An 18,766-nucleotide genomic window follows, 5' to 3' on the forward strand; every position below is an offset into this window, starting at 1 on the left:
ATTAGTTTCATTGCACATGTTCAGTTATTAAGATAAGCTAAAGTAAGCCAGGCTAAATATTGGGCTAAAAATACTATTTAGTTGCTCTGATATATTGGCATTTTGTAGGAAATGAGTAGATTAGGGCCATCCTACGTTTTAGGAGGGCTATAGGTAACATAGCTATGAATTCAGAAGAACAACTCTCAGGTGCAGTGAAACACTCTCCGTATTCTTTCTTCCTCTGATTTCGTTTTTGGAGGTTTAATATGAAAAGTAATAAAGAGAATAAAAGGATAATAGTTTTTTTCTGCAATCTCGTTGCACTAAAGAAAGGTAAAGCGCTAAAGGTAGTGTTCAACCGTCTTCCTCATACTTGTAATAACAGTAGCGCTGAAAAACAGATGGAATGTCTTACATTGTTTTTAAGAGTGTGTTACCTATTTTTAACAGTGGAGATTTTCTATCCAGAGATTCACTTCCTGCCATAGCATGGCTCACTTGCACTAATCTGATAACATTCAGTTTGGGTATCTTACATGAAGTGAAAGAAAAACCTAGGAGGAGACTAATAGAACAGTTCAGTTTTTATCACGTCCTTCATATGTGTCAGATAGGGTGGTGGCAGTGTGTGTATATAATGAGTGTGTGTATAAGAGTCGTGACAGCCAGAGGAAGATATTGTCTGTCCCTAGTTTTAAAAATCAGAAAGCTGAAACAAATTAGGGTCAAGATTAATAAAACTTCTACTTACTAGCACAGCTGCTATTCAAACCTAGGGGGAATCTGATCCTAAAGCTTGTGTTCTTGCCTCTATGCTAGTTGTTCTCTAACTGGGGTGTATATCAGAGTCACCTGAAAGGCTTGTTAAAACAGCTTTCTGGGTCCCATCTTTGAGTTTCTAATTTAGTCGATCTCTTTTGGGACAAGAATTTGCATTGGTCACAAGTTCTTATGCGATGTTGCTGTTACTGGTTTAGGAACCACACTTTGAGAACCACTGCTCTACACTCTACTGCATCCAGAACATGTCCTATGGACATTTCTTCCATTCTCTGGGACATGCAGTAGGTAAAGGGACAAGTTTAATGACATCTTGTGGAAACAGTCATACAAATTGATGCATTCTACAATTTAACTGGCCTGGTCCCTAAAAGAGTCGTGGAAACAAATTGCAAAATTTTTAAATTTAAAAAGAGTAAAGGTCCATAACAACCACATGTTGTTAGGAAATTTAATTGGATTCTGGTTTGAAAGAGCAGCTATAGCAGCCATCTTGGAACAACTAGGAACATTTGAATATGTATTATTATGTATTAAATAGTATGAGTACACTTATAGTTAGTTTTTTAGGTATGATAATGTCATTGGGGCTATATAGAAGAATGCCCTTATTTTTAAACTTAGAGGTTAAATTATTTAGAACTGAAGAGTCGTGATACCTGTTACTGAAACATCTAAATGGTTCAGTGGTATTTTGAGGTTTTCCAGTTAACATGGAGGTTGGGGATGGCCAATCAGATGTAAGTAGAAGCTTCTGAGGAGGTCGTTCTTGAATAAAAAGGTAAAGCCTCATTTATGAAGGGTGGTGAATATGACAGAATATTAACAATTATTGAATATGTAAGTGACATTCTTTCAACTTTTCTTATGTTTTGAAATTTTCAAGTGACATTCTTCCAACTTTTCCTATGTTTTGAAATTTTCACATTAAAAAGTTGAGAGGAAAGTCTTAATTTTGCCATTCTTTTCCTCTTGCTCGTTTAAAAAAATGTTTTATTTTTGATAGTGCGTGCAAGCATGAGTGGGGGAGGGGGAGAGAGAGAGAGAGAGACAGAGGATCTGAGGCCAGCTCCGTGCTGACAGAAGAGAGATCGATGCAGGGGTCGAACCAGGGAACTGTGAGATCATGACCTGAGTTGAAGTTGGATGCTTAGCTGACTGAGCCACCCAGGTACCCCTCTTGCTCATTTTTGACAAGCTTAGCTAGTTGTAGAATTTTTGGTTGACAATTACTTTTCCTCAGCATTTTAAAAGCATTGGATCTGGGACACCTGGGTGGCTCAGTCAGTTAAGCATGTGACTTTGGCTCAGGTCATGATCTCGTGGTCCATGAGTTCGAGCCCCGTGTTGGGCTCTGTGCTGACAGCTCAGAGCCTGGAGCCTGCTTGGGATTCTGACTCCCTCGCTCTCAGCCCCTCCCCCGCTCATGCTCTGTCACTCTCTGGCTCTTAAAAATAAATAAACATTAAAAAAAAAATTTTTTTTTAAAGGCATTGGATCACTGTCTTCTGACTTCCATAATTGCAGTCGGAAGTTTATTGTGAATCTATAACTTATTACGTTATAGGTAATCTACATTGTCAGTCTATTTTTTTGCCTGATCATTTTGCCTTTGGTGTGGATTTTTGACATTGTTATATGTTATTTATGTCTTTGGATTAATTTTCTGTGATAAATCTAAAGGTTCATATCATTTGTCAAATTTGGAAAATCCTGAGTTGTTATCACCTCAAACATTAACTTATGCCCAATTTCTCTATTGTTTTCCTTCAGGATTACTAAACTGATGCTGGACCTTCTGTTTCTAATGTCTCCTTGTCTCAACAGCTAATTAATATTTTCTATCTCTTGCTTTCTCTATACTACATTCTGGGTAGTTTCTTCAAAATCTTTTTCCATTTTAATATTTTTTTCCTTCATTTCTAGAAATTTTTTTTTTTTTTTTGCTTGTGGTTTTGCAAATCTATGTCATCTCTTTGGCACAGTGTCATGAGTAAAAAGGTTTTGTCTTTGCATCTTTTTTGTACCTCCTTGTGAGGTACTAAATCACACTATGAATAGAACAAAAGATATATGTATTCTTAAATACTGATATCATTGAACTTTGCACTAACCCTGAACACCCTCCCTTTGTACTATTTGCTGTGTGAGAAAAATCTCTATTTCCTTAAGTCAGTGAAGTTGGATTGCTGTTACATGTAAGAAATTAAATTCTAACTAACGAAACATCACTGAAAATATTCAAATTCTACTTGTGTATAATGAGTGTGTGTATATGAATCCAACCTAAATAGTAACAGTGATTATTTCTGGGTGAAGGAATTGTAGATGATCTTTATTTCTTCTTAATATTTTTGCCATATTATCAACAACTTATAGCTTTAATTGGTGAAATTGTCCAGTGATAGTGGTAATAATAAACAAAGTGGTAACAAAGCTTATTTACTGAGCCTTTTATAGTCACTAGATACTAAAGGAAGAATTTCAAGGTAATATCTCATTATTATCACATTACCTCATTTAATTTAATATACATAAACTGATAAAATTGCATATCACTTTAATTGGACTAATAAAATTGGAGAATATTTATTCACCACGTAGGGGCTTAGCTTATTGTCAATTGCAGCCATTATTATTATAATCAAAGTAACCAAAAGTCTGAGGAATTTTAATTTCATTTTTCTTCTGTTTTCAAAATACCTGGAGGTATTCTCTGAGCTGGTTTTTGCTTAAACGGTGATCTAGGATTCCAGGAGGCATCTACTTTTCCTCTGAATGCTATTGATTGAACAATATGAGCCTTTTTGTGATTAAAAATGGTGACCATTGATCTTCTTTCCTTCTCTGTAACTTCTGACAAATGCAAATAGTAATGTTAACTTCGTAGCATTATAGAGAAGCAGAGAGATTCAGAAGATAATTGAACACTTGGAAAAATGTGTTTATCTGAACTATGTCACATGTGAACATCCTGTCAGAACTGCGAAGGGCTATCACAGTTATTTCCTTGGAGGTAAAAGAGGCCCCCTAAAGGGTAAAATGTAACATGGTGAGGTTATTTTTATGGTTCATATAAATGGACATACTAGTTCATCTGCAATGTCTAAAGGTGTATTCACAAAGAAATTATCATTGATTATATATGTCTTAATATATATATTTACAGGATTTCAAAGAAAACAATTTTTAGAACTTAAATAGGCCTTAAGAGATTTAGTCCATTTCTCTCATTTTTGAAATAAAACACTAAAATGCTGGGGATAAATGATTTGGCATCCAACACATTTATGTCAAAATCAGGGCAAGGAGACCGATCCTTATGCTCAGTTAGATGGCCTTTTCAATACAGTGATCAAGAGAAATAATTCCTAAGCTAGGGAAAATTTCAGAGCAAACATTTTGAAAATAAATAATTGAAAGTCCATTTATAAAGAAAATTATTTTCAAAGACTTTCAGCATTTTTAAGCTAGTGAGCTAGAAGACTGTCCTTCACTTATTTCTCTGCCAGAGGTGTCCTTACGATTTCGATCAAGCAACTCTACTCCTGGAAGGTGGTAGATTATATATAAACGGTACAGGTTATATTGGCACAAAGGGTTTTGGTAGAGACCTGCAAAGAGAGAATCCAAGTTTAGATGTCAGATTTCAAAACAGGTTTCATGTATCACTTGCTAAAATATAGGAAATTGCAGAATTAATATGAAACATAAGAACATGTAAAACTCTGCTCCATGGACCAAACCAATGACCCCACTAAAACTCACTTTTCAGAGCGGCCCTTTTTTTCCCATTTGTTAAATACACTCATCCAACAAATATTTCCTGAGTGCTTACTGTATACTAAGAATGGTCCTAGGTGCTGGGGACATAGCGTCTACCCCATCTACCACAAATGATGAAATTTTTTTTTTTTTTTAGTTTTTTTTTTTTTTTTTTAAATTATTTATTTATTTTTGGGACAGAGAGAAACAGAGCATGAACGGGGGAGGGGCAGAGAGAGAGGGAGACACAGAATCGGAAACAGGCTCCAGGCTCCGAGCCATCAGCCCAGAGCCCGACGCGGGGCTCGAACTCGGACCGTGAGATCGTGACCTGGCTGAAGTCGGACGCTTAACCGACTGCGCCACCCAGGCACCCCCAAATGATGAAAATTTTAACATGGCCATAAGTTAATTAGTAAAGAAACGCGGAGGCCTTAATGCTGCTGTCTGCTGAAGTATTTGTTCCCTCGGTTCTCTTCTAGTCTCAAAGGTCACAAAGGTGGCTGTGTGGAGACGGGCAGAGATGCAGTACACTGATCTAATATCGTTTTCTTCCTCCACTTTAAACCATTGCACGCAGTTCAGATTACATAAATACCAGTGGCGGCTTCAGAGCTCAGCAGGAGCAGAGCTGAACAGGTGCTGATCTTGCGTCTTGTTTACCTCTGGCCAGAAGCACGTGCTTCTGATTTCCTTTATGCAGGTGCTGTGATACCTAATGAATCATGCTGTCTAGTACAGTGGCCGGAGGTGGGAGGCAAGCGCATGTGGAAGAGCTCCTGGCGTTTCTGACGTCACATACTTTAGACATCAGCGTGCAGGTGCATTTAAAAACATTTTCAACTAAAGTTGTGAGAGTTTTATTTTCGTGGAAAGAGTGAAGTATCTTCCCTCTTCTTTCCTAGGTGTGTGAAACAGGGTTACTTTAATACAATGTGAAAGAAAGCTTTCATGATTTCCACTTGAATATCTTTAGCTACTGGATTCTGCCAACGTGCAATTTCTAGAAAAACACTTCGGGAAGATACATCTCGTGAGGAGAACCACTAGGTGGCAGTAGTAGAAAGAGTTCCAGCCGTTGTGCGACTACATCGCTATCACAAAATGGGGCTCGGGTACTGTACATGTTAAATTTAGGAGTAGTGCTCTAGCATTGGACTGTAAAATACAGAGACGCTTGATAAAAGCATGAAAACCCTAAGCATCATAAGCCCGGGAAAAACAGTTGGCAACATGAAGAAGGTGGGGGAGTGCTTCAAAGACAATGAACTATTTTGATAAAAACTGAAAAAGTTGATCATCTGGATGTTTTCCCTGTAGGTTATAAAACATTTTGATATTTATCATATAAACACAAACTTTTCTGGCTAATGAAACCATTACATGTAGCTATTCCCTGTGGAAAACTTGAGCTTTACAGGGACTTAAAGTAGGCAATGGAAGACACCTGGTACATAATAAACAGAAGCAATCAGAATGAGGAAGGCATAAAAGAAAATGTAGATCCAGGAGCAACAAAGAATTTAAAAGAAAGGAAATATGTATGCATTGGGGGAAATAAGAGGAAAAAATGAAACAAAATTTTCAAGATTTCTTGAGTGACAAAAATGGTTTAAATTGTTAACTTGAAAGGAATTTAAAGTGGTAACAAATAATTATTACTACTGAACAGGGAATAGGACAGATGTATATTAAACCAGTAATAAGGACAGGTTTTTGTTTTTTTGTTGTTTCTTTTTTTTTTTACGTTCATTTATTTTTGAGACAGAGAGAGACAGAGCATGAACGGGGGAGGGTCAGAGAGAGGGAGACACAGAATCTGAAACAGGCTCCAGGCTCTGAGCCATCAGCACAGAGCCTGACGCGGGGCTCGAACTCATGGGCCGCGAGATCATGACCCAAGCCGAAGTCGGCCGCTCACCCGACTGAGCCACCCAGGCGCCCCTAAGGACAGGTTTTAAAAGATCCACAGGGGGGCGCCTGGGTGGCGCAGTCGGTTAAGCGTCCGACTTCAGCCAGGTCACGATCTCGCGGTCCGTGAGTTCGAGCCCCGCGTCAGGCTCTGGGCTGATGGCTCGGAGCCTGGAGCCTGTTTCCGATTCTGTGTCTCCCTCTTTCTCTGCCCCTCCCCCGTTCATGCTCTGTCTCTCTCTGTCCCAAAAAAAAAAAAAAAAAAAAAGTTGAAAAAAGATCCACAGGGATCATGTATTGGAGCCAGAAAGAGAAAAGAACATCCTACAAGGATGTAAAAGCAAAACACAATTGTTTTTAATGAGAGTTTAGGAGGAAGAAAAAGTCACAGATGCTTCAGTGCGGAAGCCTGTTCTTTGGTTACCGTGTTGGAGAATCACATCTGATGCTTCATAACCCTATCGTACATTAAAGAGGGGGGATAGTCTGCCGTCGCCTGTGATGTAAATCGAAAATGTAGCTATGACGTTTCCTCTTGGTACACCCTTCCCATTCTCTTTTCCCTCTGAGAACATTCCTATTTCATTTCTTTTGGCTTTTTTTTCCTAGCCTTCAGTTAAGTAACTTCTTTATGTAAATTGAAAACCAAGCTTCGGCTCAACAAAACATCCAATTTAGATTTACTGCTGTTAGATTACTTATAAAGAAGGTGTCTCAATACTGAAGACTTGATGTGTTCATTGTGGCTCACCATTTATCTCATTCTAAAGTAAAATCTAAGTGACAGCAAGTCAGAACACTGGGCTCTTAGCCCAGCCTCTGCTTAAATTAACTTTAAAAAATAGAATTAAATCGTTTGAGAGGCATTTCATCTTTACGATTTTTCACTTTGTTTTTCCTTGCTCTTAATTTTAGAAAGAAGCAATCTTATTTCCAAACTCTTTTTCCCCCCTTCCATACTATTAAACACTCAACATTTTGGATTTATGAGTTTTGGATTGATGCTGTAAAATTACCATAAATTAAGTTTCTAAGATATGAAATCAGTTTCCTGTGTCTGAAAGTTCTGAAAGCCTTCCATGATGTATGGGTACATTCCTTTAGAAACTATGAAGCAAAATTGCTTACACTTTCACTTTCAATAGGTTAATACTATTTAATCCACTTTCCCTCTAGGCTACTTATAGAGTACACCTCGGTGGCGCCAGCACTGTCTTGCTTATCTTAATTTGGGATTCTGAGTCTCAGCAATTTACATCTATCCAATAATATATCAAAATGTCTTTACTACCTTACTGCACAGCTTGAATTACATGAGTCACATGTACGAAGCTACTTCTTGAAACAGACGAGAAAAAAGTTATCTAAATAATTGGCTTCAGTTAATTTTTTAAAACTTTTAAAGCTAAATTGAAAACCATCATTTAAATGAACATTAAGGGTTTTAAGACCCCCTTTGAAGAAAGTTGATGTGATTAATAATGTACCAACATGTTCGCTTTAATAGATGGGGAAAATGATACAGAGAAGTTAAAAGCAGTTATGTTCTGTGTCTGTGCAGAACAGCCTGCAGAAGCGAGTTCAGCTGGCAATGGTCACGCACTAAGATTCTGAGGTTCTGGCTCAAGGTTACTTAGCAAGGGCAGCATCTCCGTTGTTTACCACCGTCTTACTTTAACAACATCTGTGGGCCACTGCACACCACGTGCTCGTACTGAATATGGAAATCATCCCTGATTATTAAAAGGCAAACCTGGACTAAAGCAGGGGATGAAGACAGTAGAGGGGTCAGAATATTCTCTTCTTCAAGACAAACAGCAAAGACCCAGTTGGCTCTTGTTATTGGGTGGATTGTTTTGTTTTGTTGTTTGGGAGGGGTGGTCCTGATGGGGTTTGGAGGGGTGGCAGGCGTTCGGAGCTGATGGCCAAGAAAGAATTTTTGAAGACATTTTTGGTGCAAAAAGGTGATTTTTATTAAAGCTCGGGGACAGGACCTGTGGGCAGAAAGAGCTGCACTGGGGTTGTGAAGAGTGACTGCTTATAGACCATGGAGTTGGGAGAGATGAAGTCAGGAGGAAGTTTCTTAAAGGGTTTCCATATGCTAAAGAAGGTTCATTTACTGGAGGCCTAGATTTTGTCAAGCTGAGGTCGTTTTTTCCTCTAGCAAAGCTTAATCATTGAGATGGTAGGGAGTTCCTGGAGAAGGCTATTGATAAGATTGCTTTTTTTTTTTTTTTTAATTTACTAAGATATTTGTAAACTGATGGAGACTATTAGTGTAACTGTTTGTTTTCTGCCCTTTCCTTTGTTCTTGGGCAGCTGGGAGTGCCTGGGGAATGTCACATCCCACCTGGGGGCCCAGGTGGTGTATGTGGTGTCAGCTTGCCTTACACTCCCTCATCAGTCCCACTTGAGCCATTTCAGGTAGAGGCTCGAAGGCAGAGGCCATCAAGATCATAGCCCCACCCTGATCTCAGTGTCCCTCTTCAGCCCCTGTCTATTTGCTATCTGCAGTGGACAGGGGCCAAGTGGAAAAGGATAGAAAATGTTGAAGATGGAGTCTGAAGAAAATGGAGACCATCTCTTGAAAAGGTCACTCTGTCTCTAATGGTGAATCCTTAAAGGGCTTCTGGGAAGCAAATCTTAAAAATTATGCAATGCTGGGGCGCCTGGGCAGCTCAGATGGGTTAAGCGTCTGACTTCGGTTCAGGTTCATGAGTTTGAGCCCCGCATTGGGCTCTGTGCTGACAGTTCAGAGCCTGGAGTCTGCTTCTGATTCTGTCTCCCTCTCTCTCTGCCCTTCCCCTGCTCATGCTCTGTCTCTCTCCCAAAAATAAATAAACATTAATAAAAAAGTATTAGAAACTTATGCAATGCAGGTGTCTGAATGTACTTCCCAATAGTGGAGCTTAACGAAACAAAAAATTTGAGAGAAATGAGGAGAGTGAAAGTTTAGGAACAGCAGAATGTAAGTATTTTGTGGCTGCTGCTGGTGGTGTTTTCCTGCTGTGTGCTGAGAGAGAGACGGGGGGGACTGAAGGTCAGGGAACATCATTAGCCAGAAAATGGGTCTTTGAAACACGTAGCTCCTGATTTAGAAAGAGTTCACAGAAAGGGAGGAAAGAGGAACATGGAGCTGGAGAGGGAGGGTGTGGAAAGGTAGACCGCCTGGAGAGAAGAGGTGGGGCCCTCCTGACTCAGCCTGGAAGTCAGGAATTCCAGTTTCCAGGACCTCACACTCGGCAGCTGGGGTAGGCCTCCCTGAAGCTCCGGGCCCTGTGTCTCCTGGGCCATCTCTTGGCAATCCTCCTCTTAAACGCCAAAGGAGGGGAAAATGCCGAAATGGATTAGAAGTTTCCCCTCCAGGCTATTTTCTCACCCTCTGAAGAACTTGTAACTGGAGTGGAATAATAACAACACTTTAGCATTTTGTACGGTTTTACAACTTGAAAAGGCAAAAATGTTAACACTTGAAAATATATGGATCTCTCATTTTAATTAATGAGCTGAATCTAATCTGTGATTGCAAATGAGGCTCAGAGAAACTTAATCTGAGCACATTACTGCACAAATGCAATTAGTAGTCTAGTACGTGTGAGACTTTTTCCCATATAATATCTTCAACCAAAATGGGGCAAGTGTTCAAAGTGTGCATATTTGCTACCAAAGCTTTTCTACAAATGCTTTATTTTTGGGTAATTGGACATAGCATTCTCTCCCTTTCAAAAAATGATCCCACTACAAGATTCTCATTTGGAACAATTGTAGTCGTGTAACTTGAATTAGATGGCCATGATTGTAAGCAGAGGTCGCTTCAACTGTTGTGACAGGAAATGATAAGGACGTTATATGACCAGGCTGGCCAACCTAGAGAACTAGAAAAGGCAACCCCACCTCAGGGCTGACACAACTCTATGCTCACATACTTGCTTAACAAGGGAGACGCAGGCTGGATTTCAGACTCCACTCACTTCTGCACCAAGCACTTTGTCCAGGGCATAATCCTGTTGACTCCCATAGGACAACCTTGATTGGTAACTTCCAAATCTTGTCTTGTAAAATAAATCTGATTAAATTATTGAGTTCTTACATTTAGCAAATTGTCCATTTAGTTGCACATCTAGTTCCTTCTGCTCTCTAAGAAATATTTAGGCTGAAAGTTATAAAACCATAAGCTCCAGACGGGGTCTTTTTTGTTTACTTTTGTGTTTCCGTGTAGCAGAGGGTCATATAGTGAATGTATGATAAATATTTATTGAATGAATGAATGAATGAATAAATAAATAAATAAATGATAAATATTTATTAAACAAGTGAATGGATTGATGCTAAACAAAGAAACAAGGCATGAGTTTAAATGTTAACATTTCTTTGTAGTTTGGTTAAGTCTCTGAGACCTGCGTGCCCACCATTAAAGGGGAAATCATTCTAATCAGATCATAGGATTTCTGTGAAGATTTAAATGAGACCACGATAAGAAAGCATATTCTCAACAGGAAAGACATTCAAATATGTTGTGATTATAATGATTATTATTTAAAATGTCATTTTTTTAAAAAGTAGGCTTCCTGCCCAGCACAGAGCCTAAAGCAGGTCTTGAACTCAAGACTCTGAGATCAAGACCTGAGCTGAGATCAAGAAGTCGGGTGCTTAACTGACTGAGCCACCCAGGTGCCCCAAGTTGTTTTTCAAATCTATTTACAACTTAGCAGAATTTTCTAGACTGCATGCATCTCAATTCATTATGTAATTTACATAAACCACAGTAATACCATTTTTGTTTTTATTGCTGCTTCAAAATAACATTAATGTCAAGAAATTCTTTTTCAAAACATGTCTGATGGAGTTAGCTTACTATTTCAGACAATCTTAAGGGCTAGCTATTAGCCCATTTTATGGAAAAATGAAAGTAAGTGAGAGTTCCAGATCAGTCGTTTGATCCCGGAAGCATTTGTTCCGCACAAAAGGGCCAGATAATTCCAATATGCAGGCCAATCCTGACTGTTTCCCAGACCTTATCACATTTCATAAATAAGCCTGGAGTTATATGCATGTTAAAAGATGTCTGAGGGGGCAAGACTGCCACGTTGCCAGCTCCAGGGGACACCATTCAGTGTGTAGGCAATATCAATGTGCCCCTTGGACCTGTACTGTGCAAGAGCTCTGAGAAGAACAAGACAGGAAGTAACCAAAGATGATGAAAACCTAAGTAGAGGAAGCAGAAAAGAAAGGGTGGTGATAGATATGTACTAACTAGTGAGTGGGTGAGGATAATAAGGGAGGGCAAATGGTCTTGACCAACTGCCCAGTTTGTGGCCCGAGTTGGTGTGCTGAGGGGAGGGATGGGGTGTAGGAGTCAACTTAGATTACTGTTTGTTTCCTAAACATCTGTCTTCAACTTCTTTCCAAAGGAAAAATCAACAAGATTTTAGATTAACAATGACAACAACAACAAAACATAGATCTCACATGAACTTGGTGTCATTTTAACATTGGGGTTTGAACAACCTACCTATGAGCATCTAAGTCATTTTTCCCCAATACAGTAGGTGTAACTGATTAGCACTGAAAATATATGAAAACTTTAATTACTCTATGAATTGATCTGATCAGAATCTCCACCATCAACACCATTTTACACATACTCAAAACACTGTTTCAGGCAAGTCTGAGAAATAAATAGAAAATAAATAGGAAAACAACACATCAACTTCACGACATTATGTAAACAAGTCTCCAAACTCTAAAGTTTGAAAGCCCACTCATTGGGCTGAGTGTCTTTTCCCTTGGTACACCCAAAATAATTTGTCTTCTGTTCTACCTGTGTACAGGTTATTTACCCTTCAAGAGTATAAGCTTATTAGGAATGCAAGCCGGTGCAGCCACTCTGGAAAACAGTACGGAGGTTCCTCAAAAAACTAAGAACTACCTACGACCCAGCAATTGCACTACTAGGTATTTATCCAAGGAACACAAGGATGCTGTTTTGAAGGGACACATGCACCCCCATGTTTATAGCAGCACTGTCCACAATAGCCAAAGTATGGAAAGAGCCCAAATGTCCATCGACAGATGAATGGATAAAGAAGATGTGGTATGTATACACACACACACACACACACACACACACACACACACTGGAGTATTACTCGGCAATCAAAAAGAATGAAATCTTGCCATTTGTAACTACATGGATGGAACTGGAGGGTATTATGCTAAGTGAAATTAGTCAGAGAAAGACAAATATCATATGACTTCACTCATATGAGGACTTTAAGAGACAAAACAGATGAACATAAGGGAAGGGAAATAAAAATAATATATAAACAGGGAGGGGGACAAAACAGAAGAGACTCAAATATGGAGAACAAACTGAGGGTTACTGGAGGGGTTGTGGGAGGGGGGTAGGGCTAAATGGATAAGGGGCCATTAAGGAATCTACTCCTGAAATCATTGTTGCACTATATGCTAACTAATTTGGATGTAAATTTAAAAAAATAAAATTAAAAAAATAGTATGAGCTTATTGAGCAAGAACTATGTATTATTTATTTTTCCAACACATTTCACACTGTCTTCCACTACGTAGGTCACCTCCTTCCTGGGGGTGATTCAGTATACATGAATGAAATTTTCTGTTCACCCACTGGAAAGCTTTAAAAATTTTTAATTTTTTTGGTGTCAGCTTTATTAATATAATTTGCATACCACATACCACTCATTGTTAAGTATTCAATTCATGTTTTTTAGTATATTCAGAGTTGTGCAACCATCATCACAGTTGATTTTAAAACATTTCATCACTCCCAAAAGAACCCCTAATTCTTTAGCTATCACTCCCCAGTCCCCCCTTTCCCTCCCAGCAGTGGACAAACAGAAATCTATTTAAAAATAGTGAACTCTCAGTGTTGTTATCACAATAGATGTATGTATTCTGGACACATCATATAAATGGAATCACATAATATGTGCAAACATTTATATTTAAAAAATTTTTTTTTCAACGTTTTTAATTTATTTTTTGGGACAGAGAGAGACAGAGCATGAACAGGGGAGGGGCAGAGAGAGAGGGAGACACAGAATCAGAAACAGGCTCCAGGCTCTGAGCCATCAGCTCAGAGCCTGACGCGGGGCTCGAACTCACGGACCGCGAGATCGTGACCTGGCTGAAGTCGGACGCTCAACCGACTGCGCCACCCAGGCGCCCCAAACATTTATATTTTAAATAAAACCAAACATACAGGTGTAAACATGTAAATCTTTTGTCACTTCCATCATTTCCCTTTGAGATGCCATATCAATTCCCCAAAAAATGTTTTCCACCTGTTATTCTTTCAAAAACATATTTTCAAAACGAATAAGATTTAGTCTTCTTTTCAGGAATATTTAAGTATTTAGTTATACCACTGATCTAATTGAAACTTAAAAAAATGCAACCTTTCCTGTGCTACTACTATTTTAACTTATGGCCATATAAATATACAAATGAATACTTAGGCTCTTCAGATTGAGCATTCCCTTTAATTCCTTCACTGTTGCGTCAATGTCCGTTAGCTCATTGTGGTGTAGCAGGAGGATATGCAATGAAGGTAGAGAGTGCAGGCCTGAAAAACATTATTTGTACAAAATTTTAAATGCTTTTAATGTTAATTAAACATGCCAATTAAACAAAAGCAAAGAATACATTTCAGCTGGTAAAAGGAGTCACTACTAATGATGTGAATTGTCATTGAGAATACAACAAAACATAAGACTTTGAATGATTGAGTGTGATGTGGGAATGTAGAGTCAATTTCTTTCCACTATTATTGTTTTACATTTTTTCCTGTAGCTATCATTTTTCTGTTTGATTTCAGAGAGGTTATTTTCTTACTCTTCTTTTTATTGTGTTTGGTTTTGTCACTGTTACTTAGATTTATAAGGCCAATCAAGGGAATAATTACTCATTTGAATTGGTACTTTCCCCGAAATTGCGCAGCTAAATATTTTCTTCACACAATAGGAAGAATATTCACATTACTTTTGTTGATTCTAAATTTCACATTTCCCCGCATTTTTAGCATAAATGAAAGTGGGTTGTGTCTTTACTATAGCCACATCATAGTTGAATTGGAAGATTTTATTTCTTCACAGTACATGAAATCATGGTGGATCTTTTTTTTTTTTTTTTAATGTTTATTTATTTATTCTGAGAGTGTGTGCAAGCAGGGGAGGGGCAGAGAGGGAGATCCCAAGCAGGCTCTGCACTGTCAGTGCAGAGACAGAGCAGGGCTCCATCGTGCAAACTGTAAGATCATGACCTGAGCAGAAATCAAGAGTAGGATGCCTAATGGACTGAGCCACCCAGGTGCCCCGAACTCACGGTGGATCTTAAAATTTATGGTATTTTGATCCTATGATACATGATATTAAAAAAATGTTTTGTGCTGTACCTTTTGTATTTCATGATCATAGTACATCATGTACTTTTATACCTGACTTGAAACTGTCAGCTTAGATACGTAAAATTAATTCAGAGTGAAAGAGGAATTTGTCTGGCAAAAATTGGTCACTAAAAACATTAAGAGTATTTATAAAATCTTCATAAAGTTTATAAAGTTTGAGTGGCAAAATTTCTATTTAAAAAATTTTTTTTAACGTTTATTTATTTTTGAGACAGGGAGAGACAGGGCATGAACAGGGGAGGGTCAGAGAGAGGGAGACACAGAATCTGAAGCAGGCTCCAGGCTCTGAGCTGTCAGCACAGAGCCCGAAGCGGGGCTAGAACTCACGGACTGCGAGATCATGACCTGAGCCGAAGTTGGCCGCCCAACCAACTGAGCCACCCAGGCGCCCCCAAAATTTCTATTTAAAACATTCTTTTACATTTTGAATAAGGTATATGACAATATTTCACTAAAACTGTAGTCTAAAGCACATTTCTTTCTTTTTTTTTTTTTAACATTTATTTATTTTTTGAGAGACAGAGTACGAGCAGGGGAGGGGCAGAGAGAGAGGGAGACACAGAATCCAAAGCAGGCTCCAGGCTTGTCAGCAAAGAGCCCGACTTGGGACTCAAACCCAGGAACTGTGAGATCATGAGTCAAACTCGGCACTTAATTAACTGAGCCACTCAGGCGCCCCTAAAGCACATTTCTTAAAATGAAATGTATATGAGAGCATTTTATTTTTATGTATTTATTTTTTTAATGTTTATTCATTTTTAGAGAGAGAAAGAGAGTGCACGCGAGTGGGAAAGGGACAGAAAGAGAAGGAGACACAGAATCCAAAGCAGGCTCCAGGTTCTGACCTGTCAGCACAGAGCCCAATGTGGGTCTTGAACTCACAAACTGCGAGATCATGACTTGACTGGTAATCAGATGCTTAAATGACTGATCCACACAGGCATCCCCATAAGAGCATTAAAAAAAAAATAGATTTCACTACATATTACCAACAGAAATATTAAAACAGATCATTGCCTGCCATTAGCTATATGATAGTTACCAGTTATTACTCAATTGAAAATCTATTCAAACAGCAGAAAAAATGTAAGACATACCTTCTATCTCGAATATGGCATTGTTGTTTAGATATAGTTCTGTCAGACAATAGTTTCTAGTTAGAAATGTTATTCCATGGAGCTGAAAATGAGAGATAATAATATATTTTCTATAGTAATTATATATATAAATGTGTATGTATATACATATATGTATAAAGTTATAATAAGATCATAGAAGTTTGATGTTTGCTGTTATTATTATTTGTCACCTATTGGTTTGGGCCATGATTTCACATCTGGACTGTCTGAGGACTTTGTGATGAAAAGGATGTGTTCAGATCATTGAAGACAAACCTTTCAAAATGTCTTGACCAAACGTTTTTGCATGGTTTTCGAGGCCCCTGTAATCTGGCCTAGCCCCTTTGCTCTATCTAATGTTGTTCCCTCCCAGTTCTGCCTCCTGCAGTCTCATTGGAGGTGGTCCCGTGTACCCACTGATTCACCATCACACATTATTGAGTGACTAGTGTGTGCCGCGGGCTCTGTCCTCAACGGTGAAGCCATCTCTGCAGCTGTGTGTGAGTCACGCCTTCTCTTTAGCCTGCTTGACTTTTCTCTCTACATTTCCCATAATTCTTAAGGATCAGCCATTGGCCGGCAGAGCGAATCAAACCATCCTTGAGTGGACCTCCATAGGAAGTGTCCCCTCCTCGGGGGATTTGCTGAAACCATCCTTTGATCTCCTGGCATCTCACTACTGTCTTCTTCTCACCCTGTTTTGACCCACTTTTTGTTTCACGAAACTTGCACCTGCTCCAGCTCTTGGAGTCTATGAACCATCTCTGCTCCTCCAGCTCAGTGTCCTTCTGTAAGCAGATCTCAGTTTAGCAGAGGATGGTGTAATCTGAATGCACACAGGAGGGCAGGCCCAGTGCTAACAGCCTGACCAGCCACAACTCTTAGGGCAAGGAAAGGGCAAGGCACAACATCATCCTGTTGCTTAACAGCCCATCTTTTTAAACAAGGACTTTCTTGACAACCTCCACGCCCATGAACCTCCATTGTCTTGACCACTCCCACACTTCATTTGACTTCTACAGTTAATCACTTGCTTGCTAGTTTTATGTCTTCATTAAGGAAAGGAAAACCATATTTCTTCAGTATCTTATTGCCTCCACCCCCTCCCCCATTTTCCTAACAACATGGTGAAGTCACATCTTATTTTTAAGATCAGTTTTGAAATTTAGTTATATGAACTGCAAAGAGTCAAAAGCACTCTTGAAATTCCTCAAATGAGCCATGAAGTACTATACCCAGGAAATGGGGTATTCCACTCTAAACTGAATGTCAGAAGTGGCTCTGTTACTCTACCAAAACTCCATTAAAAAAAAAAAATTGACTCTATAACTTGGGTAAAATTTAACAGTTTGTTTGAGTTGTGAGGACGGATGAGTCAGAGGCAGGGCGGTATCTTCTAAAAGCTGCAGGTAAGTGAAATATAAGGCTATCTGTCTACTTAGTACAGGATCTATCAGGGAGACTATTCCCATTAATAGTTATTGACCAAGTGCTTCGTATTTTATAAATACAAAAGTATATTCTCATGATTATACATTAGTTTTAAGTGTTTATTAAAGCTTATCATAGGAATTATTATCAGTGAAATGTTTTTGGCCTTTGATGGATTGATTCAGATAGATGCCAACCGTGTGATTAAGTGAGGATTCATTGCGAATTTTAGTCACGCCCTCTCATAGCTCAGAAAAGCTATGTTAGATTTGTGTCCCAAGTTGCACAACTGATTTCTTTAATGAATTGTTTTTTATTTTTCTGTTGTTGTTATATTTGCAACATTTGCAAATTATGAAGCTATAAAAGGCACATGTGCTGTTTATCTCATCATTTCACAGATTCATCTGCACCAAATTATGTCAGCGCCCATGCAGGAGGACCACCAGTAATTTCACCACAGCTTTTATTAGGTCATACGAGGGGCTGTGTTCTTCCCAGGTAGGAGACCTACCAACACAATGAGGGGCGGATCCCAGTTGGCTTCCTATCCCTTTCTACTCTTCCTTCTGGCCTCCTGACAGCAACTCACTGCCTTCCTTCCCCTTACCACTCCCTGATCTAATGATAGCCACACCCGACATAAATATAGAAAACAAACCCCATTGGAAAGCATGACTTTGTCTTCTCTTCTTTTCCAGTTGCCTGCCCGACCACACATTGACAGAACATTTCTAATTAGTCAGGGCTTTAATTTCTCTTGCATTACTTATTAACACAGGAAGAATACTAATAAACTCCATAATTTCATCTTGATTATAGCATCACAGTTTTCACAAGAGCATTAATGTCATTGTACCATGATGACTGGGATTTTAAGACTGCACTGTTTGTTGGGGTGAGATGCATAGGAGAATGGGGAGGAAAGAGATAAAGCCAGACCATGAGGACCCTGGGAGCTATTAACAAGATTTTGTGCACAGGAGTGTTACTGTTCAATTTTATTTTAGAAAGAAAATGGCAGAGAAGAAAATGGTTTAGAAAGGATAGTAAGTATAATGGGAGAAATTGAAAAAAAAGGGTGTTACGCTAATTCAGAAGAATATATGGTGGCCCAGAGTAAAGTAATGACAGGGAGAAGAGAGGTAGAGGGTATTGAGAGAGAGACAGCTCTAAGGTGGAATTCACAAGACTGAATAGGCATTGCAATGTAGTAAGCTGTTGAAGGCAAGATCTAGGCATGAGAATTGGACACATGCTGATTGTTCTGACATTCATACTGACAGTGTTAAAGTAAAACGTTATTATAATTATCCATTTAGAAAAGTCTACGCTA

The 18,766-nt window shown here is 38.8% G+C and overlaps 1 protein-coding gene across 5 annotated transcripts in view; it reads right to left on the reverse strand.

Annotated features, from left to right (window-relative positions):
* The window catches only part of LRRC72 (leucine rich repeat containing 72), a 43,304-nt gene that overhangs the window by 5,047 nt on the left and 19,491 nt on the right, over nucleotides 1-18,766 (reverse strand). For 4 of the 5 annotated variants that reach the window (XM_058724911.1, XM_058724912.1, XM_058724913.1 and 1 more), the window contains exons 4-7: nucleotides 15,979-16,060; nucleotides 13,931-14,041; nucleotides 4,287-4,376; nucleotides 3,466-3,618 (exon numbers count right to left, since the gene is read on the reverse strand). In XM_058724911.1, the coding sequence (XP_058580894.1) occupies nucleotides 3,466-3,618; nucleotides 4,287-4,376; nucleotides 13,931-14,041; nucleotides 15,979-16,060 (436 nt within the window). The remainder of the gene's footprint in view (nucleotides 1-3,465; nucleotides 3,619-4,286; nucleotides 4,377-13,930; nucleotides 14,042-15,978; nucleotides 16,061-18,766) is intronic. The other variant, XM_058724914.1, reaches the window with a different exon arrangement.

The sequence above is a fragment of the Neofelis nebulosa genome, chromosome 4 (assembly GCF_028018385.1).
Source record: "Neofelis nebulosa isolate mNeoNeb1 chromosome 4, mNeoNeb1.pri, whole genome shotgun sequence".
In the NCBI taxonomy this organism is placed as follows: Eukaryota; Metazoa; Chordata; class Mammalia; order Carnivora; family Felidae; genus Neofelis; species Neofelis nebulosa.